The 25,772-nt window shown below is 41.1% G+C and overlaps 1 protein-coding gene across 6 annotated transcripts in view; it reads right to left on the reverse strand.

Annotated features, from left to right (window-relative positions):
* The window catches only part of FRMD4B (FERM domain containing 4B), a 322,217-nt gene that overhangs the window by 98,617 nt on the left and 197,828 nt on the right, over positions 1–25,772 (reverse strand). For all 6 annotated transcript variants that reach the window (XM_042929953.1, XM_042929952.1, XM_042929951.1 and 3 more), the window contains 4 exons: positions 23,540–23,605; positions 21,431–21,525; positions 13,919–14,011; positions 2,392–2,476 (listed from right to left, as the gene is read on the reverse strand). In XM_042929953.1, coding sequence (XP_042785887.1) covers positions 2,392–2,476; positions 13,919–14,011; positions 21,431–21,525; positions 23,540–23,605 — 339 coding nt within the window. The remainder of the gene's footprint in view (positions 1–2,391; positions 2,477–13,918; positions 14,012–21,430; positions 21,526–23,539; positions 23,606–25,772) is intronic.

Here is a 25,772-nt window from a genome sequence, read left to right on the forward strand (position 1 = left end):
ACTGCACACATCAAAAGAGCAATAAGGAAATATTATGAACAACTATGCCCATAAATTTGACAACTAATAAAAAAGCATGCAGACTAGAAAGGAAGAAGTAAAACTAAGCAGATGCCATGATCATCTATAAAGAAAATTTGATGGAATCTACAAAAAGCTACCAAAAATGATAAGTGAGTTTAGAAAGGCTGTAGGATTCAAGAATAATACACAAAAACAATTGCATTTCTATAGAATTAGTAATGAACATTCAGAAACTGAGATAAAAAGATATCACTTACGATTTTATCAAATAATATGGAAGACTTGGGGACAAATCTGACAAAAGATCTATATGCTGAAAACTATAATCACTGCTGAGAGAAATAAAAGATGACCGAAATATATGGGGATATATACTATGTGCCATGGGACTGATGACTCCATACTTCTAGGTTGTCAATTTTTTCTATAGTAGTCTACAGACTGAGTGCAATCCTAATGAAAATCTCATTAGGTGTTTTTCATTTTGTTTTGTTTTGTTGTTTTTAGAAGTTGTCAAGCTGATTCTAAAATTCATATGGAAATGTAAAAACAGAATAAACAAGACAACTTTGAAAAAAAACCATGCTAGAGTTTGTTTTGATTTTGAGACACAATATAAAGCTATAGTCATCAAAACAGTATGTCATGGGCATAAAGGTTGGCAAATTAACGAAACCAACTACAGAGTCCAGAAATAAACTCATGTACATGTGGACAACTGATTTTTGAAAACGACTTTGGAAAACAGAGTGGCAGTACCTTAAAAAGTTAAGCATATCTGCCATGCGATCTAGCCATTCTGCTCCCAGGTATTTGCCCAAGAAAAAAGAAAGCATGTGTATAAACAATAACTTGTACATGAATGTTCATAGCACTTTTATTTGTAATTGTCCCCAATGAATGCATCATTTCGCAGTATATAAGTGTATCAAATCATCTTACTGTACTCCATAAACTTGCTGTTCTATGTCAATTATAGTAAAGCTAGGAAAGCTAGGAAAAAAACGAAAAAAAAATCACAGGGGAATGGAAAAACAATTTAAGGTACCTCCATACAGTGGAATACTTCAGCAATAAAAAGGAATGGTCTACCGACACACCCAACAACAGAGATGCATCTCAAAATAATTATGCTCACTGAAAGAAGACCAGAAAGATTATCTGCCGTATGATTCCATCTATATACATCTCTAGAAAATGTAGACTATTTTGAAAAAAAAGCAGATTTGTAGTTGCTGGGTCTATTCACTCTCTTGATTTTGGTGACCAGCTCATGGCTATTATATATGTTAAGACTTAACAAAACTGCACACTTTAAATATGTGCATTCAATTATTTCTCGATAAATGAGTTTTAACAAAAACTCTGCCCGTACCGAGTCCTCAATCATTTAAAGCTGTATGTGTGCAGTGAGCCATACTTAACATTCTGGAGGTCCAGGGGAAGTGTACCCTAATCTGTATACAGCCTGCCCCCTTGTCTTTCTAGGCTAGGCACCATCCAGCTGTCCCTGGTCACTGCTCAGATTTAGGGTGATGTATATGGACAGAAAGGGCTCCCCCCCAGCACCGGAATTGGGCATGGACTTCCGGAACACTGAGACTACAACCTAGAATGGAGAAGCCAGGTTCCAGATGAGCATCTCTGGGTTCCCAGACCCCCTGCTCTGGCCAAGGGTGTGCTCTGAGGAGTCCAGAGTGGAGGCCTTGAAAGCAGTGATAGTCTGCAAGGTGGTAACATCTTGAGAATGTTCTATAGCAATTTGACACAGGTGCAACACCCAAGCATGGGATCATTTTTCTGGCAATTCATGTGTACTGAATTTTACAAAAGCAAGGTGTCCTCCAAAGATTAGATTAGATAGAAAACAATAAAGCACAAAACGTCCCTCACCACAGATAACTGGGACACTGCTTTAAAACACGTGGCTCTGAGCACGGGCCCCTAAATAAGATTGGTTTCGAATTATGATAGATGTAGGGCATACTGTATTAAAAAAGATTCCCAGCCTGACTTTTTTTGAGGTTTCAATCACAATCCGACTGATCCATCTTTGTGTCTTTCTGGGCTGTTCTGTGTGGGGGATTAGCTAACTGCATTTAGGTAGTGGTAACTGTCTGTGAGCATGATTCCCCTGCAGATGACTGTCTTTCTCGCTCAGAATTTGAGAAGAGCAGCCTTTTGTTAAATTTTTAAAAAGTTGTTTTTTTTTTTTTTTTTTTTTATGGCATGGTAGGAAGTACCAGTGAGAAAGATTATGCTCATTTTTCTTTGTTTGAACATGCAAGTATAGGCAATACCATTTCTTCCCCCAACTCCAGCCTGCCTGGAGTCATTCACTGAAAAGTAACAAATAGGGTGCCTTACCTTGAGTACACAGGACTTTGCATTCAGGAAAAAAAGCTCCACGGTGGTTTTATCCTTTAAAAATGATATGCTCTCAATGTAAAACCTGGAAAACAGTACAGAAGTGTGTTTCTTCAGATTTTTTTCCTTCTCTCAGCATGATTTTATGTCTTCATTTGGCATCCCCAAAGGCGCAGAGGATTTTGAGGAACGAGGAAATGCTTGTGCTTTTTTTTTCCTTTTAAAAGAAATCTGTAACCCATATGTATATGTACATGCATGTACACATATATGCACATGAATGTAGACATATATGCACATAAAATCTCTTAACAGAAAGTTTTTGTGTGTTGGACGGCAAATTCAAGAGAAATCCAAAATGGTAACCAACTGCAAACCCAGCTTTCTCTGCGTTGCTCATTCTTTGACACATGTCTTGGGTGTTCATAATCCCTCAGGCAGCTTCAAAACAAAGCCCAGGTGAGCTTTGAAGGTTGAAAGTGGAAGTGGACTGAGTACGAACTATATAATGGAACTGGGCGGTCTGCTCTGGTTGTCAGGCTTGAGGTGGGTGTGAAGGCCCCATGCCCATCTCACTCCTGTCCACCAGGCAAATTTCAATCACACCCTGCTCCTTCCCTGTCCTCCTTCCAGGCCAGGGTTTTCTCTTGGCTGGAAGCCAAGCCCTCAGTAGCACTTAACCTTGGACTTTTTTCATGCAAATCAGAGTATTCTAGGCCTACCCCATCCCCCTTGCCAGGGCCTTAGCTCATTCAGTGTGTGAGGCCACAGACTGCACGCAGGTCCCTGCTCTAAGGAGAGCTCTCACAGCCCCTGTAAGGAGAGGAGGGGGTCCTTCCCTACCCCTCTGTTTTCAAAATCCTGAAAGGATGAGGCTGGCCAGTGAAGGCTGAGCTCTGGGGGGTTTGGGGGGGAGGGTCAGTGGGCCAGCTGAGGCCCAGAAGTTTTTCTCAAGTATTGGAGGCTCATTTGATGAATAATGCATGAAGAGCCTTAACGCCCCAAGACAGCTCACTGGAAGAGGAACTTGCCCTCCGACTGGGGAGAGTGCAGATCTACCAGGGCTAAAGTGGCTTGGTGAGCCTGACCTTAGCTCTGCACCGTCATGACCTCATGACCGTTGCTGGGCATTTGTTCCCCACCTCCCTGCCCCCAACAATGACAGAATGTTGGATAAATACACGAGCTTGGAAAGAACCACGAATGCTTTAATCACTGAGATGGCAAAATCATTTGAAAAATTCCATCTCTAACCAGAAAGAGAATAAATCCACTTACATTTTCACTAACAAGGGCTTATCTTCTAAGTGAGATTAATGAAGACTGATGACTGCTAGGTTTGTGAGGGAGGAAAGTGAAGGACTAAGACAGGGAGGGAAATGTGGGGTTGGGGGAAACCAACCAGTTTCTGATATAAATCAGTTTCTGATCTAGATAGGGATTCCCTCCCCCATCATTTATTAGCTGTGTGGCCTTGGGTAAGTTCATTAGTTTCTTTGTGTCTTTTCTAAAATGGGTGTCATGATTACGCTTATCTCATGGTTTGAGGGTTCGGAAAGGATTAAAGGAGATAATATATGGAAAAGACTCAATAGATATTAACAATTGTTAATAAAACCCCACATTCTGGTACGTAATGCTTTGTGGCCCGGGGGAAGTGACTCAAGCTTTGAGCCTAAGATCCCAGCCCTACAAGAGGCAGCAGCAGCTGGCCTCAGAGGCCCCCTTGCTTGGTGTCCATCAGGGCAGTGACTCACTTCCTTCTGCCCTGTCAGCTCCTGCTGTGGACTTGCCCTTCTTTCTCTGCCTGGGTGCCTTTGCTCCTGCCTCCCTCTATCTCCACTGTTTGTCACTCCCTCTGAGCGACTGCAGGTCAATTTTTTGTCAATTCCTTATCCCACATTAGGAGCCTCTCTTGGGTTGATCTCTCCTCCTTCCAGGCCAGTTAACTCAATGGCTGTATCCTGAAGGAACTTCCAGGTCAACTCGGTGTTGGTGGTGGCAGTTTCCTGCTTTCTTTGTTTCTACATGGACTTTTATCCCTGTCAACAGATGTAGGTTTCTGGGTGGCAGCTATCACAGCTACTGTTTCCTGAGCTCCTGCTTCTGGCTAGCGATACACTCAGCGCTTTTCATGCATCGTTTGATTTCATTCTCGGAGAATCATCTCATTTAATCTGTAGTACAGCTGGATGCCATTGGTAGCAGGTGGCGAGGCCCTTTTACAGATGAGGAAACTGAGAGATGGAGATGTAAAGTCATCTTCCCCAAGCCATACAGGTAGGAAGTGGTGGAGCCACGATTCAAAGTAAGGCCTGTCAGACTTCAAAGTTCACATTCCAAATCACTATGATATAATACTTTCCTACAATAACAATCACAATGAAATGTAACATGCTTACAATGCCATGGGGCCCGAAGGAGGGATGCAATTAACTCAGCTTATGAATCAGAAGGCTGCCAAGCTGAAATCCGGATCACTAAGTGTCACAGGACACTAAATGTCCCCTTGGACAATTGAGCCGAGTCTTAAAGAATGCATGAGTTCACCAGGTAGCGAAGGGAGGAAAGGCATTCTAGGGAGAGGGCATTTTAGCCAGGCCAGTCCTCTGGCTAATTTTCATGAATTTAAGAAACCACATGCAGGGAGCTGGGTGGCTTAGCACCAAATCAGCTTGTGGCTTGTCTAACTCTGAACAGATAGCTTTATATCAGAAACTGGATTCACCTTGTTTCTGAAGCCTAAGCCCCTAACTATACCCTAGTTCCAGTAAACAGGTCCCTATCTTGTTTCCCACTACTTTCTGGCGACCTGCCCTGTTGCCTTCTACTTTTCTTCCTAGGCATCTGATTACCTGTTCTCTCAATCCAGAATCCTCTCCCTCCCCCAAGGAGGCCACTGTAATGACTTCATATTTATGGAGTGTATGAAAAGTGCGTATCGTCCTTTGGGAGAATGGCTCCCCAGGCACACCTCTCAACATGTATCGTGAAGTGAAAACAAAATTCAGGGCTTCTTAATGAAATAAAACCAACTCCCCCAGACTCATAAAATAAAGACCTTTTGTTTCAGCCGCTTTTTGGCAAAAGGCTACTGTTTCCTTTCTGAACACTTACTTTGAGTGATTTCACCAAGATTTTGTGAAGTTCACCCTTGCGGTTATATTTTCAGCCTCGAAATGAACTCAGGCTTTCTGACTTGGTATATGTTTTATAGACAAACCTCATACAGCTTAGTAACTACAATTTTTTTGAGAAAATTTGCTTGAGCCATTTGCTTGGAGAGGTTTTGTCTCTAATGTGTGTGCTCCCTCCAACAGTGGTCTTTGTTCCTTCTTTTTTTTTTTTTTTATTATTTTATTTTATTTATTTATTTTTTAATATATGAAATTTATTGTCAAATTGGTTTCCATACAACACCCAGTGCTCATTCCAAAAGGTGCCCTCCTCAATACCCATCTCCCACCCCCCATCAATCCTCAGTTTGTTCTCAGTTTTTAACAGTCTCTTATGCTTTAGCTCTCTCCCACTTCTTTGTTCCTTCTTGATGGGACAGGTGTTCACCTTACCATTCATCAATGGTAACAGAACATCACACTTCAGGGATGTGATAAAGATGGCTCGGGGGAGAGGGAAGCCTGTCCAATGACAACACATGTGTGGCAAAAAGCAGAACATGGGAATTGTTTGGAATGGGCCACTTGTCAATAGTCACTTACGTGTAGGTGGCCAATATTTTTCTGTTGGGGCATTTATTCACAGAGATCAAAAGTCAACACCATAAAGTGGGGAAGAGACTACTTTGAGCTTCGTCCTGGGGCCTTGAACCAGCCACCTGGGCTCTCAGGGCTCACTTTCCTTACTTGACCACATACCAGAGAAATGAGATGTTTCTACATGTGCTCAACATAATGGGTGGTAGGCCATTCAGCAGTCAATGAGTGGTGGTGATTATTACAGTACTATTATTATTCCACCATTGATGGGACGATAACAAAAGGCCTTGACTGAGTTGGGAAACTTTTTAAAACTTCAGCAGGTTATCTTTCCTAAGCTCTCTCTCTCAAGGAAACAAAATGCTCTCAAAGTGTCCATTTTAATCGAGAAGAGGAAAATGCTGTGAAACAGCAGTCCTTCGGACCAGTTACAACTTGTTCTCTCCAACTGAGCATATTTTGTCTTCCAAGGCTTCCTTATGTCTCAGTGATATCTTTGAAGATGGTGAATCGGGCAAGAATTGCTCAATTACTTTGCATTTTGAACAACGCTGAGCTTGTGACTGGCGTCCCGCGAGGGGCCTCCTTCTGGGTTTCAGTCCATCATTGTGGGTAATTTCAGGCACTCACTGTGGCCGCGGGCCTAAGGAGATTCCTATCAGATCCCAATCCACATTCTGAGCAGGGAGATCTCTGCTTATTGCTTATAATGACCCTGCAAACTCCTAGTCTCGCTTTGTAACACATGCTGAAGACAGCAGAGTAATTTAAGATGTACTGCACTTTCTCCAAGCTATTATGCAGGGCTTGTGGGAGTCTCAGATGCTCCTTTTATCTCTGGGAGGGGTGCAGTCTGGGAGAATTCCCCAAGGAAAGCACTGTTTGCTTCCACAATGTGCTCCCCCGCCAGGAAGACGCTCTCACTTCTGAATTTCTCTAGGAGAACCAGAGAGAGCCCTCTAGGGGAGCCTGTAGGAACCTGCCCTGTCGCTCCACTGCCACGCTGTGGCTCTTTGTGAGCTGCAGGAGGAAGGGCTGGAGGCCCAGGAGGGTAAGGGCCTTGCTGTGACCTGTTGGAAAGGGGAGGAAGTCTCCAGCCCCGAGCAATCTGAAGTATCCAAGTGCTTGCCTCTTCCCTTCAAAACTGCAAAACAGTCTGCTCCTGTCCTCCCTGAAGAAGGTAGGGACACAGGCTTGGAGAAGGAGGCAGGAAGAGAGGCAGGGGAGGTAAGATGGATAGGGTGGGGACAGCTGGGCACCGTGAATGATGAACATGGAATGATGAGATCCTCTACCCAGGGTAAAAGTGACCTAAGCCAGACGGTCGCAAACCTTCCACATTCAAAGACTGTATGTATATCACATCATGACATTTTTTTTTCATTCATTCAACAGTGTCTGTCATTTATACCATAAAAATCATTAACATTTACTGAGGGTCCACCTTATATGTTTACAGGTTTAATCCTCCAACAACAAGGTCCATTTTACAGCTGAGGAAAATGGGCCCAATAGAGGGTGCAAAACACCACAGAGCTAATAAATGGAAGAGTTGGGATTCAAACCCAGGAATGATGCCGAAGCACTGATTTTCGGTAGATGGACTGGGGTGCCTCTGGCAATGCTGAAGACATTTTATGGATTACCTTGACTCACAGGGCATGCTGGCATCTAGTTGGCGGAAGCCTGGGGCCCTGCAAACATCCTACAATCCAGTATAACTGCCCATGACACAGAATTACCTGCCCCAAATGTCAATAGTGCTGCTATTAAGAAACTCTGTGCTGAAGGCCAAGCTTTAACTTCTGCACCCTACAGCTCTTTGCACAAGTCAGATTACTCATTCTTTCCTTCTGCCCTTTCAATGTCACCCTGAGGACCGGTTATGTAGGAGAAGGGAGCCGACTCCCACAAACGAGGTCTGCTTTTGATCAGAAAGCACACTGAGGAACATAATCCTGCAAGAAACTGCAGTTGGGATTGGGTACGAGTTTTGAGGTGTTCTGTGTCTTTCTGGAGCTCTCCTATGAATTAGGATGTTGGATCCTCACAGATGGAGGCCTCTAACAAGTGCCTGGAAATTCAAGAACGGGTTATGCCATTTAGGAGGTCACGGTCAATATTAAGGCAACTAACAGTCACACTGTCCAGGTTCTGGGATATTGTGCGCTCAGATGGGAGTGTGGTGGGTGGCCCAGAGCACCAGCTGACCCCACACATCTGCTCAAAGAATCTCTGCTGGGCCCACACTAGGAGGAATCAGCTATTCCTCTGGGCTTTTGATCACATTCCTCCTTGAGGAGATAAACTTTGCTGTCTTCTCCTGCTCTTTGATAGCTTTAAAATAACTCAGGGTTAGCCACTCACAAACTTTCTAACTTCTCTTGTTTTTATCAATCATAATGCTTACATTAAAAAAAAAAGTGCTTAAGTAATGTGTTCACTGTAGGAAAAAACATATATAGATAAGCAAAAAGGCAAAAAAAAAAAAAAAATCATTCCCATAATCATTCTACCCAGAGATTAACTACTGTTGACATTTTACACTTTTCCCCTACTCATAGATTTTACACAAGTGCAATCATGTTGCACATATTGTTTTGGGATCTGCTTGAATATATTGGGGTGTCTTTCCATAGTAACAAGTCTCTTTTTTCACCAGTCTCTTTTTTTTTTTAAACCTGTTGTGTTGTATTCCATATATGTATTTGACTTTCTTAAAAAAAAAAAAAAATCAGGTGGAATGATGGGGACCCACAGGTTACAGTCATGATGCTTCCTTGAGTTTAACTCTTTTTTTTAATTAAAAAAAATTTTTAATGCTTATTTATTGTTGAGAGATAGAAAGGCAGAGTGTGAGTGGGGAGCGGGAGAGGGAGAAGGAGACACAGAATCCCAAGCAGGCTCCAGGCTCTGAGCTGTCAGCACTGAGTCCAACATGGGGCTTGAACTCATGAACTGTGAGATCATGACCTGAGCTGAGGTCGGATGCTTAACCAATTGAACCACCCAGGTGCCCCAAGTTTAGCTCTTATTTAAAGGCTGAGTGTTCCAGAACCAGGCCAGCGGGTGCTGAAAGCCTGAGAAAGTCTTTCAAATGCTCCATATTTTCAGCAACTTTGACAGAAATAGAGTGGTTTCCCTTCCACCCCCCACATTTCTACTACTCTCCAATGAACACAGAGAGTCCTCAGCCCTGAGTGTCACAGACAACACTTCAAGGGTTACCTCTGAATGGCCAGTTACAGTCCTGGGGCATAGCAGAGGTGACTTGGAAAGAGGAGGAGGAAAAGCAGGGAGGAGAAGACGGAAGACCAGAAAGGGAGGGGGTGGGGGAGCAAGCAAGAAGTAGTCTAAGAATAAGGGAGTGCAAGACCCTGAGACACTGCTTTGTGTGGAGCTGGGTGGTACCAGCCTGAGCCACCTCCGCCTGCCCTCCCCAGAGGGGATGGGAGGTTTTCCAGGGAGGTCACGCCAAGTCCCTGCTCTCTGATTTAAATGCTTGTGTGCTCACTCACTATCAAGCTTTTCAAATGCTCACATCTGGGCTGCATTACCAAAGAGGCCCATGTGTTTGCAGAAGATAATTTACAGCAGCAAATAACAACCCCTGGCCTGGGGAAGTCCCCGGCAACAGGGGGAGTTTGGACTCATATGGAAATAGAGAATTGGTTCCATGAATTATGGTGCAGAAATAAATTATGGTGCCTCTATACACCCATGTGGCACACATGTATTTAGCATGTATCATTGAGCTTTTATAACTAAAGAAAAGACAAAGGTTTAATCCTGAAGTTCATAAAGGGAAAGCTAAGTGCCCTCACCTTCAATGTTTTCTTCCTTCCATGCAGAAGCAGCACGTGTTTTTGAGCTGCTCCCTGCGTCCTGGGGGAAATTAACCAAGAGAAAGTCGCCCCCTCCCCGCCCGAGACCCCCCTCTCCGACTGCAGGACCCCAATGTTTAGGACTCAGTGAGATGATGCATGTCAAATATTTAGCCCAGTGCCCTCCATAGGGTTAATACTACATTTCAATATCTTGAGAGCAAAACCGTATGGTATTTTTCTTTTTCATAAACACTACAATTTTTAAAAAATTGATATTTTCTTATATCTTTATAGCACTTTGCAAAATTATCTTGTATCCCAATCTCTCTTTATTTGTCACACCAACTTGAACAATACCTCATTCACTATCTTTAGTGCACCACATGGGAATCTGGGCCAGAATGTGGGGGATTTGGGAGTTGGAGGGGTGTGACCGTATAGTTTGAGAAATTCCTAGGACGATTCAGAAATGTGCCCCCTCTCCCTCTGGGGAAGTACTGGAATGAAACGTACTTAAAAAAAAAAAATCTAATCTCTTTTATTAAAGTGATCAATTGTTCACTGTGAGAATGCCATAACTTACTGAACCTATCTTCATTGTTGGCATTTGGATATTTCTAATTGTTTGCAACAAAAATAACAGGGATACATATCCTTGTAATGTGCTACCACTGTAGGGAATCCTTTCTCATTGTGCATTAACTACTTAGTGACTGCACCTCAGTGACTGCTCTCAGTTATGGAATGAATAAATCACAGGGATGGAAGGTACAACATGGGCAATACGGTCAGCCGTATTGTAACAGCGCTGTATGGTGACAGAGGGTAGCTACCCTTGTGGTGAGCCCAGCATAATGTATAGAGTTTTCAAATCACTATGTTGTACACTTGCAATTGATGTAACATTGTGTGTCAACTATAGTTCAATTAAAAAAAAAAAAAAAGAGGTCCTGCGTATTTCCAGAGGTTCCGGTAGTGACCAATATCCAAACAAAACCAAAAGCCATCTTTGGTTCTATTCTTCACTGACTAAATGTGTAGCCAACTCAGGCAAGACCTCGAGGGTTATTGGCGGTGTCTACTGGGATATAACTCCCACCAACAGTTTTGTTCTCTCAAAAGAGAAGGCTAGAGGCCCTCTGGGAGGCACTGGACTTCACAGGGATGCATGTAATCCCCTTCCTGAGATCTCCAGAGAATGACATTCCACTAAGTGACCTCCATCAGTTAATTCTTTGTGTGCTTTTGCCTTATCATTCCTTTAATTAAGTTGCAGTAACAACAAGTACTTAATTGGAATAATAACAAAGACTATTATGATCTCACTGTACTGTTGGGAGGAAAAATTACACAAATAATTAAAAAGTTGATAAGGGTTTTAAACATGCAAGTAGTTAAGGGGAAGTAATGGCTTGTGATTATGGGATACTCTCGAGATAACACTCAAGTAAGTGCTGAAACTCACGGAATGAGTAGCAGGCTACTTGGGTATCTCAGGAACCTGCTTCGGAAAGATAGGACTGCCTTATGAATGACTGAATAGGAAGGAAGACAGAGCTTTCTCCCCTCTTATTTTGAGACCAAAACTAGACCAGATATCAGCTGTTCAAGAACGAGTTCACAGTCTGGTGACTAAATAAATGGTAGTTGTTAAGTTCTCCAAAGACAAAGGGTTTTGCTGAGGAGGTATGCTGCGTAAATACTACATGTGTGTGCAAAGATAAAAAACCAAGGATGTCAGGGTGCCTGGGTGGCTCAGTTGGTTAGGCATCTGACTTCAGCTCAGGTCATGATTTCGCTGTTCTCGAGTTGGAGTCTTGCATCAGGCTCTGGGCTGACAGCTCAGAGCCTGGAGCCTGTTTCAGATTCTGCATCTCCCTCTCTCTCTCTGCCCTTTCCACACTCACACTCTGTCTGTCTCTCTCAAAAATAAACATTAAAAAAAAATTTTTTTTAATTAAAACAAGATTAAAAAAAAGCAAGGATGTTAACTGCAGCCTACATTAACATAGACATAATTGGAAGCAGCCTAGGTGCTTCATAGGGGACTGGACACCTCAATTACGAAAGTGCAAAGAAATAAAGTAGATTTTTACATAAACAAGGAAAAATCTCCAGGTAAAAACAAAGTAAGTCACCAAGTAACTATCATCCTTACTTTTCTCTAAGAATAAAAGGGAGCTGGAGGTAGAGGGGAGGAAGGAAGGCTGGGGAGAGAGAGTAATTTCATATAATTTGAAATGTTTACAGTGATACTATAACATTTTGTGAAAAAATATATTGATGTTGGGCCACTGCTCAGACACAAGATGAAAATTTCTCTATTCTCTGCCCCCTGCTTAATTACTAATACTCACTTTTTCCTATTGCTTGCTAGTTTGTGTTTGCCCTTTTCTCCATTTCCACAAACACACACACTCATGTCATACTCTTTCCAGGAAAGTCCTGTATTTTTCTTTAGGATTTCCACCCATTTCTCCACACCAGCTATGCTCCTGGACAAATCACCATTTATGTGACCTCCTTCCTGGGTTTCAAAAATATGATTTCTGGTGACATGAAAGAAATTCTAGGCCAGCTTGCAGAGCGAAAAGCAAAAAACAAACTGGGGATCATCCATACTTTATTTACTGAGTAAGGAACAGTTATCATCCACAATCACCATCAATTCATATAAAACAAGATGCTTAAAAAAAGGTGGGACATCTTATTACCACATTTTGGATTTAATGTAGCAGACTCAAGTGAAAATTTTGTTAAAAAGTGTGTAAATCAATATGATTTTGTTAGGTAATCATAGTATATAAATTCTAAAAAAGGATAATAAGAAGCTTCCACGATGATGTCATAAAACAAAGCATATTTCTTTCTTTCTTTTTTTAGTTTTGCTATCAAAATGATAAAAGGATCTGCTTCTGAACTAGACTGTCTAATGTGGGGCTTGAACTCACGACCCAGAGATCAAGAGCTGCATGCCCTACCGACTGAGCCAGCCAAGTGCCTCAAACAAAGCATATTTCAACATCCAAAAAATAACATAAGCCCAGAATACAGAATCATGCTTTAGGTTGATCTAGCGTTACGAAAGCTTATTTAGATTCCTGGGAAATCTACTACCTTACCTTATTTTACCATATTTGGCTTCAGACAAAGAAGACAACTTATCATGAAATTTATCATCAAATTCAGGTAGTGAGAAGAGTGGCTAATGCACAAAAAGGGGCTTTCAGCAAGACTGGTAGTGTTTTATTTCTTAAACTAGGCACAGGAACACAAGTGTTAATTTTTATAACATTTTATTTATCTTAGAGTGTGCATATTTCATGTGGAAAAACATTCCCATCATGGGCGGGCTCTAAGAAATCACTGTTTGAGTTGAATGCATCCATTTCTGGAGGAAACATACATGGAGGCCCATAGGTATGGGTAAGTGAATTTCCTAATTAAGCAGAGCTCAGAGAACAGGTCAAGGACTCCTTGCATCTTTCTCAGCAATCTCTCTGCCTGCAAGCTGAATTCAGATTTCTGTACGGTTAAGATAATTCTTTCCATGAGCATTTGTTTGCATTTTATCGTCTATTCAAACTAAGGCGTGAAATTGTATAAAATTCAATCCTTTCCACAGTCTAGGAAATGTCCATACATAACATGTAACAGTAAATGTTTGCCATATTTCAAATGAAAAAAATGCTAAAGGTATGTTGAGTCAGAAACAAGTTATGTACTAAAATACAATGTATTTTTCACCTTTAAGTTGATCCAGAGGACTTTGAGGAATAAAGGAAGGTGATTCTACCCTTCATCTTCAAAGAAAACAATCCTACACGGTATCTATGGCAACTTAGTCTCCAGACTAAGACAGTAGAGAATCTTTTTCACATAATGTTTTGATGGGCCTGTTCTTTTTTTTTATTCTCTAGTGGATCACCAGATTTTTTTTTTTTAAGGGAGGTGAGGATGCTGGATGTTTCTATCGATACCTACCTCACAGCGAAGTGCAAAATGGTTGCGCCTGGTTTCTTGGGCAGATCATGGTCAAGAACTCGGTGATCTAACTGTAGCCAGTTCTGCTGACCTCTGTGAGAGTAAAGCAAAGAAAAAGGATCAAACAGAAGTCAGAGAAAGGTTCAATAACACACAGGGTTGGCAAAGCTGTGGGGAAAGTGTCATACACGGATGGTAGGTGTATAACCTGTTACAACTGGTACTAAGACCAATTTAACAATTACTATCTAAATTATAAAAGCATCTGCCTCTGAACTAGACTGTCCATGTGCAAGAGTTTAGCAAGATAAACTTGTGCATGCGAAAAATGGCCTAAGTATAAAGTCACTTACTTTAGCATTGGTTGTAAGAGGAAAAAGGCTCAAAACAACCTATACATGTCCAACAAGGTCATGTTTAAAAAAAAAATTTAAACTGAGAAATAATATACAATGTAGCCACACAAAAGAGGGAGAGTATGTTTACAAACCTATTTTTAACAATTTCCAGACATGGTGTTGAATGGAAAAGCAAGATGCATGACTGTGAGTACAGAATATAACCCTTTTAAAATTAAAAAATACACACACACACATATATAAAATATCTCTGAGATGATAAATAAGAGACTAACACTGGGTGCCTTTGGAGGTAAAAAGAAAACTAATTGAACCTTAATACATTAATCTTTAAATTCTTATTAAATATGATATATGAATATTTTAGATAGTCAAGAAGGAGAAAACTGGTTTAATGAAATCATCGGACACATATAACAATACTACAGTTTCTTTAAAAGTACAGGGTCAAAGGCTTTCTGAGTGCTGTTTCTATACGTATTTATGGACCTCCTAATATTTAAGTTTGTATTTGTTTATTTACCCAAAAGCCTAAAGTTCATGGATATAAACAGTTCTCCTTAAATTGTGACCTCTCAGGGATTAAAAGGATTGATGACTTGGGATCATTTCCATGACTTTTCCAAGGCTGTCCAACCAGTTGGGCCATTTTAGACTGTATATTCCCAGAAGGCATAGACTCCATTTTGCTTGCTTATGTAAAACTCAAAAACATGCAAATAGTGATGGGGTGTAAAATTATAATAAAACCTGTAATGGGCCAGAAGATATTTTCCAACCTATTTTGGTCTTTGAGTAAATAATTTTTAACTCAGAAAACTCTAAGCTGTAGTCATTTTAAGTAGATAGGAAATACTAATAATAGTAATAATAAGAAGAGGAAGAAGAAAACGAGGAAGAAGAAGAGGGAAAAAAAGGAGGAGAAGGAGGAGAAAGAAAATGGAAGAGAATGGAGGAGGAAAAAAATGGAGGAGAATGGAGGAGGAGGAGAGTGAAAGAGGAGGAGGAGGAAGAGGAGAATGGAGGAGGAGGAGAGTGAAAGAGGAGGAGAAGGAAGAGGAGAATGGAGGAGGAAAAAAAACGGAGGAGAATGGAGGAGGAGGAGGAGGAGGAGAGTGAAAGAGGAGGAGAAGGAAGAGGAGAATGGAGGAGGAGGAGGAGGAGAAAGAGAATGGAAGAGAATGGAGGAGGAAAAAAATGGAGGAGAATGGAGGAGGGGGAGGAGGAGGAGGAGATGATGAAGAATGGAGGAGGAGGAGAGTGAATGAGGAGGAGGGGGAAGAGAAGAATGGAGGAGAATGGAGGAGGAAGAGGAGAATAGAGGAGGAGGAGAAGAATGGAGGAGAATGGAGGAGGAGTAGGAGAAGAGGAAGAAGAAGGAGGAGGAGGAAGAGCAAGAGAAGGAGGAGAAGGGTAAGGAAGAGAAAGTAAAGGAGAAGCAGAAGGGCTTCTCATTATTGAGCAACTACTCTGTGCCACCTAAGCTGGAACTTTTTACATATTACAGCTATATTTTACAATAAGGTTGCAAAAAAGGTGGCAAAGTTAAGACTTAAGTTCAGGGCTTTGAGCACAAGACTCTGGATACAGGGGACTACAGGGCTGAATCAGCTTTTATAACTTTTGGCTGGTCTCTGTCACTTACTAGTCTCAACACTGGAAAAAGTGTGTCTTTGTTTCTGTGATTTTAAGATGAGGCTTATGATAATTGTCCCTAGCTTTACTTGGAGGACTATTACAAAGATAAATAAGCTGATATAAATGATATAAGGGGAAGTTTTTAGAAATACTGCTTTTGTGCATAAAAAATAGAAACATGGGGGTTAGAAGGTAAGAGATTTTCCCTTGTATTTCATGCAGTTTAGAATGGTACTGAGTTAAAGACATATGCCAACTTCAGACATGTGTCAAATATATGTCTTAAAATACATAAAATAGCGTACAGTATCAGGTCTCAAAAGTTTTTAGGGAAAATGAGACTAATTTTGAATCATTTTTCTTGCTTTTATATAGGAAAGATGTGGCATCATTAAAAAAGCACAGTGTATATTTACATGAACTTGCGTGGAATCATGTCCAAGAATGAATAAAGCAAACTGTATAATACCATATACAGCATAAATCAATTATATTAACCAAAGATGCACACTGAAAACACTATTATCTATGGATGAAATGCTTATAGTTCTAGAGAGGTCTAGAGTAAACTGCAACATTTGGAGTGGGAAGATAATCAAAAGGGACTGGCTTCAACTATCATGTTAAATGATTTTTATAAAAATGCATTTATGTATATGTAATATAAAAATATTTTTTAAAGGATAAATTAAATATTATATTTAAAAAATCTACCCAGGGGCACCCGGCTGGCTCAGTTGGAAGAGCATACAACTCTTGATCTTGGGGTCATGAGTTTGAGTCTCACATCAGGTGTAGAGATTATGACAAAAAAATAATACTAAACTTAAAAAAATCCATCCATAATCTCACAACAAAATAAAATTAGAAGAACAAAAAGTGGAAAACTACCCATAACTCTATCACTGAGATATAATTAAGGTTAACGTGTTGTTTTACAGTCTCTGAGACTAAAATGAGATCAAAAAGCACTTATTGCTTCTAACCGGCTTTTCTCAAATTTTTCCATCAGCAAATATTCTAGATCTAATCAGTATCTCACGAAGTTGAATCTACACATTCACCTCTATGAAACTGTGCACACAGGTCAACCCTAAAGCAAACGTTTTCGGCGAGAGGGTGGCGAAGTATATATAGAAGTATATGGGTCAAAAAGCCCATCATCTCACATCCATCGAACGGGATGGTAATCAAAACTCACAAGTGTGTTGTAAAACCTATTTATTTCTTCATAAACAAAGCTTATTCAACAAAGCCTTTCAAAACAGTGGAATTAAAAAAAAAAATCAAGTGAGTTGAAGAGATGGGAACCATTTTGGCGAAATTCAAGGCGGCTATCTCAGGAGGGCGAGACTGCCCTCTAGGGGTGAAAGACTGCCTATGCACACCGATCACCAGGAGGTACTTCCAAGCATAATCTCAAGGAACTCTACCCCGCCCTCCAGCAGGGCCACGGATTTATTTATGTTGGTCACCATCACTACCTTTCTTATGTAACGGCACAACTCTATTTTTCCATTTCTCTTCTTGGCCTGTGGAGTAGGGTATAGACAGTGGCTAGTTTCATTGACAAAATGTTCCCCTCAGCGTTGCCTTACTCTGTTTAGAGAAGTTCACTGAAGGCAAAAGGCTGATGTGGCATCTAGGTTGGAAAATACAATTCAGACAGCATCCTGGGAGGGATCCGACTCAGTGGTTTTATGGGGGGCGGGGGAAAGGGAGTGCTGAAAGAAAATACTTTCCAAAAATATTTACCAGACAAAGAAAAAGAGCTAGGCTTGTGACCAAGACATTCCAAAGAGACACCCTTAGACAGAAGCAATTTTCCAGACCTGTTCCCCAGAAAGGTGGAAATGGCCAAATCCACCCCCGCCCCCCCCAAGCCCTGCTCATACTTCTTCTGAAAATAAACACAGCTAGAGCCAGAAGACACCTTCCAAACTGGTCATAATTCAAAAATAGACTCTGCTGTCACTTGCAGGGGAGTACACAGAGGACAGTTTGGAGCCAGGCTTCTTGGAAAGACTATAACCATCAACCACTGTCGCCAAAGGAGATAGCTGGAGGAGGCGCCTGAGTGAGACTTTCTTCTCCCAGGAGAGGATTTAGAAAGAAATCCCAGAGGAGAAGAGGGGGAGGGTGGCCCAAGGCATTAAAGAAAGTCATTCATATTATTCCTTTTCCTTCTGAAGAGAAAGTCTTATATCTGCATGCCTGATTTATGCACTGCTTGGTTATGCTCACCTGAACTGGGAGCTTTCCCAGAAGCCATCCATGTAGCCAGGACCCCCTTTTCCAGCCCACCATGAACACTGTAGCCTGGGGAACTTGCAACACCAGTCATGAATTATGTAATTCCTGGGCATAACATCCTGCAGTGGTCTAGGATCTATGTGACACGCAGGGCTCACTCACGTATGATCTTGTCCGTCTTGTATCTTGCTCCACGATGTAATCATATACATTACCATGCTCATGCACTGGCCCATAGAATAAGTCTTCCCTGGAATGTCATCTCCCATTCCTCTCCCCTCTACCCCAAGTCTACTTGCCTTGCACTGTCCATTGGTAATTACCCTCTTTTTTTAAAAAAAATTATGTATTTATTTATTTTGAGAGAGAGAGAGAGAGCCTGCAAGTGGGGGAGGGACGGTGAGAGAGAGAATCCCAAGCAGGCACTGCACTGTCAGCATGGAGCCCGATGTGGTGCTTGAACCCACGAACCATGAGATCATGACCTGAGCCAAAATCAAGAGTCAGATGCCCAGCCAACTGAGTTACCCAGGTACCCCTGTACTCATCCTCTTGTGTGAATTCTACTCAAGTCCTCCTTTAGCCCTTTCTGGACACTGAACTTACTGCCAGTACCAAAAATAGCATGACAGCTTCCTTTTAGTGGGTGCCTGTGCACGCCTGACCTAACAGTACATCATACTCGTACCCTTTACACGTGTCCTATATAGTCCTTATTATAGAGGTACTATTATTATGCCCGATGTACTGATAAGAAAAGCAGAGGGTCAGAGATGTTAAGTAACTGGCCTAAAATCACATAGCTACCACAATTCTAAAACATCTATTCCTTGCCTCCCTTTCAACCTTTAACTTGCACCACTTTCCTCCTTACCCTCTATATTCTAATCACAGTGGATTTTTTTTTCTTTCTCAAAACTACAAAATAACCCCCCCCCCCCCCCAAAGTCTAGCTCAGTCTCACCTCAAGGCTTTCACACTGGCTTTTGTCTGGAATGCCTTCCAACTTTTGCAGAACTGGTTCTTGCTTTTTATTACATGTCACCTCCTAGAAGTGTTCCTTGTCCACCAATCTAAAACTGCCCCCCTCCCCCTTTCTTGATCATGGCCTTGATCATGTTCTTCCAAGCACGTATTGTTTCTAGTGATTTCTCACTGATCTATGTGTTTGTTCTGCTAGACCACACCGTTGCAATATAAGCTCCAGGAAAGCAAGCACCTTGTCTCTGCTGTGCACAGCTGAATCTCTGGAACCCAGGACAATGGCTGGCAATTGGTGAGCACTCAAGAAATATTTGTTGAATGAGTAAGTTATTCCAATATTCATGCTTTTCGTCTCTATTCTATGTGACCTCTCTAAATTAGGGCTTACAGCACTTACAGTTTAACCATATAACTTAGCCATTATATATTTTAGGATTTCGCCATATTCTATTTGCTATTGTTGCATTCACAATCACTTACAACCTGTGTGTGTGTGTGTGTGTGTGTGTGTGTGTTTGTGCATGCGTCTAATCACTGATTCACATGAACTAGCCTTGTCTTTCCAGTGAAGAGCTTGTGGTTAGAGGTTTATCTGCCCTTCCTATTTCACCCAGCAGAGGACTGATCATACAGGGTCTCAAATAGTTGTTGCGTGAACTGATAATTTTGTGATTCTGAGTGAGGTGAGTGATGTCTAGTTTACTTTCTTTCTGGTTTGTGGAACCTTATTCAGGAAGCATCCTGGGCCTGGGATCAAAGTTTTCAGGTTTTTGTGTCTCCCAGCAAGTGATTGCCTGGTGTTGTCCAGCCCAAGTCCTGAGCCTGATGGCATTTCCTGCGGGGGTGGGGGGTTGTTGCGGGTGGGGGGGGGGGGTGGTCCTAGGCTAGTGGCCCACCTAGGCTGGAAATAATCAGAAGCAAGATATTAAAAAAAAGTAACCCCTTCTTGTGATTATTTTCTGCCTGGTTAAACTAAAGAACTGAAGAAACATTTGAACTTGGAGAGTACAAGAAGAATGCTCACTGGTAGGCCAATATATTCTGTGCCTGGAAGGCATTTTCTTGAATTTTATATTTGTTTTATTTTTAATGTTTATTTATTTATTTATTTGTACTATAGTATTTATTTATTTATTTCCTGACAAAAATGACTTCCAGCAAAATGCAACAAATTTTGTCTTTGAAGCCTAAGCAATCTTTTCATCCATATACACTTTTAAAATGGCATTATAGATGTTGAATGTTTCTTTATTTTTGAGAGAGAGAAAGAACATGAGTGGGGAGGGGCAGAGAGAGAGAGAGAGAGAGAGAGAGACAGAATCTGAAGTAGGCTCCCGGCTCTAAGCTGTCAGCACACAGCCTGATGCTGGGCTTGAACCCAGCAACCGTGAGATCATGTCCCGAGCCAAAAAGTCAGATGCTTAGCTGACTGAGCCACTCAGGTGCCCCCAAATTCTTATGATTTTATTGTTATATATAGGTCTAATTTCAGAAAGCATTTAAATTATTGATAAATATATACAATGTCCAAGTTAACATAAAAAATTAAGGTAAAAGAAAAAAAGATAGTGAAGAGGTGACATAAAATGGACCTAAGTAGAACTGGAGAAGTTTATTCTGTATTAAAACTCTACAGTATTTTCCAGGTGGGCCACACATCTGCCTTTAAACTTTCTTGCCATCAATACCCAAGACGTTAATTCTCATTTCAATATATGAGTGAATAACAATCTAGTATTTCTTTTTTTAAAAAAAATTTATGGTTATTATTTTGAGAGAGAGAGAGAGAGAGATGGAGCATGAGCAGAAGGGGTGGAGAGAGAGGGAGAAAGAGAATCCCAAGCAGGCTCATGCAGAGCCCTACGCACAGCTGATGTTGCAAACTGTGAGATTATGACTTGAGCAGAAGTCAAAAGAGTCAGATGCCCAATGATTGAGCCACCCACACACCCCAAAAATCTAGTGTTTATATCAATCATACACATCTACATTAAAAAATATGTGCAGATGTACCAGCAACAATAACAACCTCATTACAAAACAAATTTCTAAAACACTTAGGGCAATATTTTCGTGTTTAAAAATGATCAATATTCCCTTTCTTCTCCCTTTCCACTAGTAGTCCTAGGAGAGAAATCCTGTTATTAAACAATCTTTAACTAAGCAGGGCATATTCTAATTCTTGGGGCATTTCCACCAATTTTTTGCTAATTGTGAATGACAGTGAGTAGGTAGTCCAGATGAAAGGGAAAGAAATGAACGTTACTAAAAGACTTACGTGTCGTCCGTAAATGTTATTCCAAAGTACTCCTTTTCTTTCAGGTTGAAATGTGAAGCCACAAGGTCCAGCAATTCTCTTGATAAAAGTTTGGGCTGTCAAAATAAAATGTTATCAGAAAAGCAATTTCGTTGCCTCACTCTCTTTTTGCTACCACCCTTCTCTGCCCCAAATAGTTCAAAGCAGCTTTTGTTTGTTTGTTTTTAAATATCTGCCCCCTTTGGCTGCCTAGGTTAATCTACTATAGACCATTCTCCAAGAGATTGGGAACGGGGAGAAACGGTAATAGAAACATCAATGAGATCGTCAGTTTCATGTATTTGCAATTCAGCCCAGTAATTTACTTTTTCCTCTCAGGGGACAATGTATTTACTAACATGATGATGTTTTGGAAAAATACTTTTTTTAAAAGTCATTTTGAATGTTTATTTTTATTTATTTCTGAGGGAAAGAGAGCATGGGTGCACCACCAGTGGAGGGGCAGAGAGGGAGGGAGGGAGGGAGAGAGAGAGAGAGAGAGTCCCATAGCACAGAGCCTGCCATGGGGTTCAATCCTACAAAACGTGAGATCATGAACTGAGCCAAAATCAAGAGTTGAATGCTTAACCAACTGAGCCACCCAGGTGCTCCTGAAAAAATACTCTTTTATAGGCACTATGGTGCTAGTGACCAAGACAAAGAATATCAAACACCTCACTACGTGGACTGTAGGAATAATCTTGCTTGCCGGGTGCCAGTTGAAGAGGCTGGAGACCCAAGGCTGTGGGATCAGAGATAAAACTATGACTCTACTACTCGTTACCATTTATTGTCCCAAACTCCTTCTATCCATTATCTCACTTTGTGCTTAGGATGAGCCTATGAGATAGGGGTTCTTATTGCCCTTTTATAGATGAGGGGGCCAAAGTCAAGAAAAACTAAGCACCTGGATTGATGTTACAGTCAGTAAGGGCAGGGAATTGAACCCAGTTCTGTCTGATTCCAAAGCCTAAGCTTTTCATCTCTCTCTCTTGAGATGGAGTGATCTTACCCATTGTATATACAATTGTCACCAGTGTTTGCTAAACACTTAGAAGAAGGATCTAATCTATGAACTTTTGAGAAGCACTGGGCCTGGTGGCAAAATGCATGTTTTGGAATCAGGGGGAACATCCCGGGTGATAGCAGACGCCTGATTTGCAGGAACAAGGGAAGAAAAGGGTGATATGCAAGAGGGCATCTACATAGACTCTTTCTGAACTTAGAGCCAAACAGTTTAGGGCTCATTGTGGTGGTTTCAGAGTTGGATGTTTGCTGCTGGGGAAGAAAGAATGGTCATGATTAAAAAAAAAAAAAAAAGAAAGAAGAAAGAAAGAAACAGGCAGAAATCTGGACTAAAAGGTCCACTCTGGCTAAACAGTGTTGACTATTTTTATTCTAATTGAGGCCTATGCATAGTGGGTGAGAAATGAGCCACAGAATGGAGAAGAATTTAGGTTCGGTCAAAGGAGAGAGTTCTGGCTATAGCTACAGTGTGGCTATCAGAGGGAATTTCCACAATTTCTTTTTAGGTCCTTGGTCCACAGTGTTGAGTAAATGAAGAGAGAAGGATCAACAATTAAAATACCACCACTCATATACTCCATATATATTACAAAAAGATTTCATTCTCATATGTAATCTAGCTTGATTTTAGCCATAATTCTTTGAGGGAAAGTAAGGAGTCTCAATCCCGGTGCACAGCTGATCAAGTGGGGTATTTAACCTGGACACTGCCGTGTGGCAGCAAAGTGGCAGGATGCAGATTTGCAGCTGACAATAACCCTTTCAGAGAAAGATTACAGTGCTCCGTTTACCCACAAGAGGTTCAGAGAAGTAAAGCTACTTCCTGGGGGTCACACAGCCACTGACGGTCAGAGCTGAGATTAGAACCCAAGGGTCTCCAATCCACATCCCCAGGATATAATTATTCTCACAGGTAGACCAAGTCTTCTGACTTAGCAGCTGTCCTTTTGCCCCTCAAACAATCCCAAGTCATTGGCACAGATAAGTGAGTAGCCTGAACAGAGGCCATGAGGCTCACGGAGGGAACCAGTCAGTATGGGCTGTCTCTTCATGGGCAACACCTACCTGAACCAGCAGCTCCAGCCTCCTATCATCCAGGAGGTGCACCTGGCAGTGCCTGCCCTCTGTCATCTGTGGGGACAAGAGTGGCATCAGTGCTGTGGCTGGCAAGCAACCCCTTGACCTCGATTTATAGTTTGTTTTACATGTGATGTGTTCAGCCTAAAAATGCATTCAGTTGAGTCAATCAACAGCCTCGATCACAGACTTATGAGGTGGCATTAGCTGTTGGATTAGTCAACCGATCAATTAATTAATTTACTCTTGGATGTAAAAAAGAATGAAAAGCAAAGACAACCCAATATATTGAAAAAATAATGTCTATATAGTGTATACAAGATTATACTATGAAAAGTTCGTTTCTTTCCTAGAGGAAACTACTACATTTATCATTGAATCAATATTTTGTTTTTCAAATGAAAATTCCTATATTCATTGATGTATTTTAATAAATAGAATACATGCATAATTGTAAAGGAAAAGATGACATTACAGTTAAAACTGAAAGTCTCCATCTCTGAAACGTCTGTCCCCTTTATAGTATATCACTACCATAATTAAGAACAATTACGAACACTGAAGATACATAGTTAAGAACAATATCCATCGGCATAAATTTCCAATTATATTTATTGTCACTTATAATTGCAATACTGGGAAATAGTCTTTGTCAAATATTTAAACAATACATAGAATACAAAGATCCCCCTTCACTAACTCACACTCCACAAATCACTTTACCTGTAGAAATCACCACCCTGTCAGTTTGAGGATAATCCATACAGACTTTTTACATGTATGTTCAGATATAGATATATACATATTTTCAAAAAATTCAGAGTAAATGGTTTGCTTTGAATATTGTTGTATTAGACATTACCTGAGTGAGAAAAAAGCCAGAGCAAGATTTAAAATAAGGTCTAACTGAACAACAACAAAAAAAGTCATCTTTTTTAATACTCTCCTATACAATGGGAAGAAAGAAATAAATACGTCCGTTCAAATCACTTTACTTCTTTTGTAAAACCCACACAAACAAACCCCAAAAACATGTACTATGGAAAGAGAAAATCAAATGCTCAAAAGATCAACTGATACAACATGAATCCATTAAGGAGTATGTCAAACTCGTACAATATTTCAAGTTACTCTGTTATCGCATAATCCAAATGAATTTTATTTCCTGATTTTAAAAAAGCATCTTTTTTTTCCTTTCCATCATACTTTGCTCAGACTAGTCAATTTTCCTTTTGTCGACACATAATTCTATCCTAGAGAATTAAACAGTAAATGTATTTGTGTGTGTGTGCATGTCTGCCCATCTCGTGACAATCACAGTCAGTGGTGGCCATGTTTGTACAACTTGGTCCTAGCCCTTCAGCTTCAGACTTCAGCTGATTGGACCAGGGAACAGACACCTGACTCAAGCTGGGCCAATCAGAGCCTCAGTCCAGAGAATCTGGAATTGGGTCGGAGAGGATGAGAAAGTGGTTGCTGTAGGGGCTGCGGTGTGTGGACAGAAAGGAAAGTAATCTGCAGAGAGAATGAAGGAGACAAGCAGCTGGACGGGGGCAAGAGAAATCACGCAACCTGAAGGGGAAAGCTCGAGAGAGTTGCTGTCTGGGTTCCTAATGTCTTTCTAGTCACTTGTAGTCACTTCGTCCGGTTCGGGTGAATTCTTGTTCTTGAGTTCCATGAAACACCTCTGTATTCTTTTAATAAATCCACTTCTTCTTTCTTATTGAAACTAACTTGAGTCAGATTCTGCTTCTTGCAACTAAAAGCATCTTTGTAAGATACCACAGGTATCTATACCTAAATCAGAACAAAAGGTTTCCAAAGGATGGACTCCCCACATGATATCATTAATATAGAAAAGTCATCTACTCATAATCACTGATCAACAAATACAACAGCCAAGAGAAAGGCTGACATTGGGGGGTTGGGGAATGAACAAACATCTCAGTAGGTGAAGGGACAAGTTGCCACACAAGACAAGCTGGAAAAGGGCAATGCAGATGAACCGGAGGGGAAAAAATGCTAGAGTTTTATGCCCACACTGGCACATCCGTGTTCAGTATTCACCGAGCCCTTTCCTCTGTGGGAGGATGCCTCCTCGGGGAGGCCAGAGTACTGCTTCGATCACCTCTAAGCAATAGAGAGGCCTGCCCTTGTCACTTGCTTAAATCAGAGGTTGAAAAGTTGTGGATGTATTTTTTTTTTTTTTTGTCAGAACAAT

Source organism: Panthera leo, chromosome A2 (genome assembly GCF_018350215.1).
Source record: "Panthera leo isolate Ple1 chromosome A2, P.leo_Ple1_pat1.1, whole genome shotgun sequence".
Classification (NCBI taxonomy): domain Eukaryota; kingdom Metazoa; phylum Chordata; class Mammalia; order Carnivora; family Felidae; genus Panthera; species Panthera leo.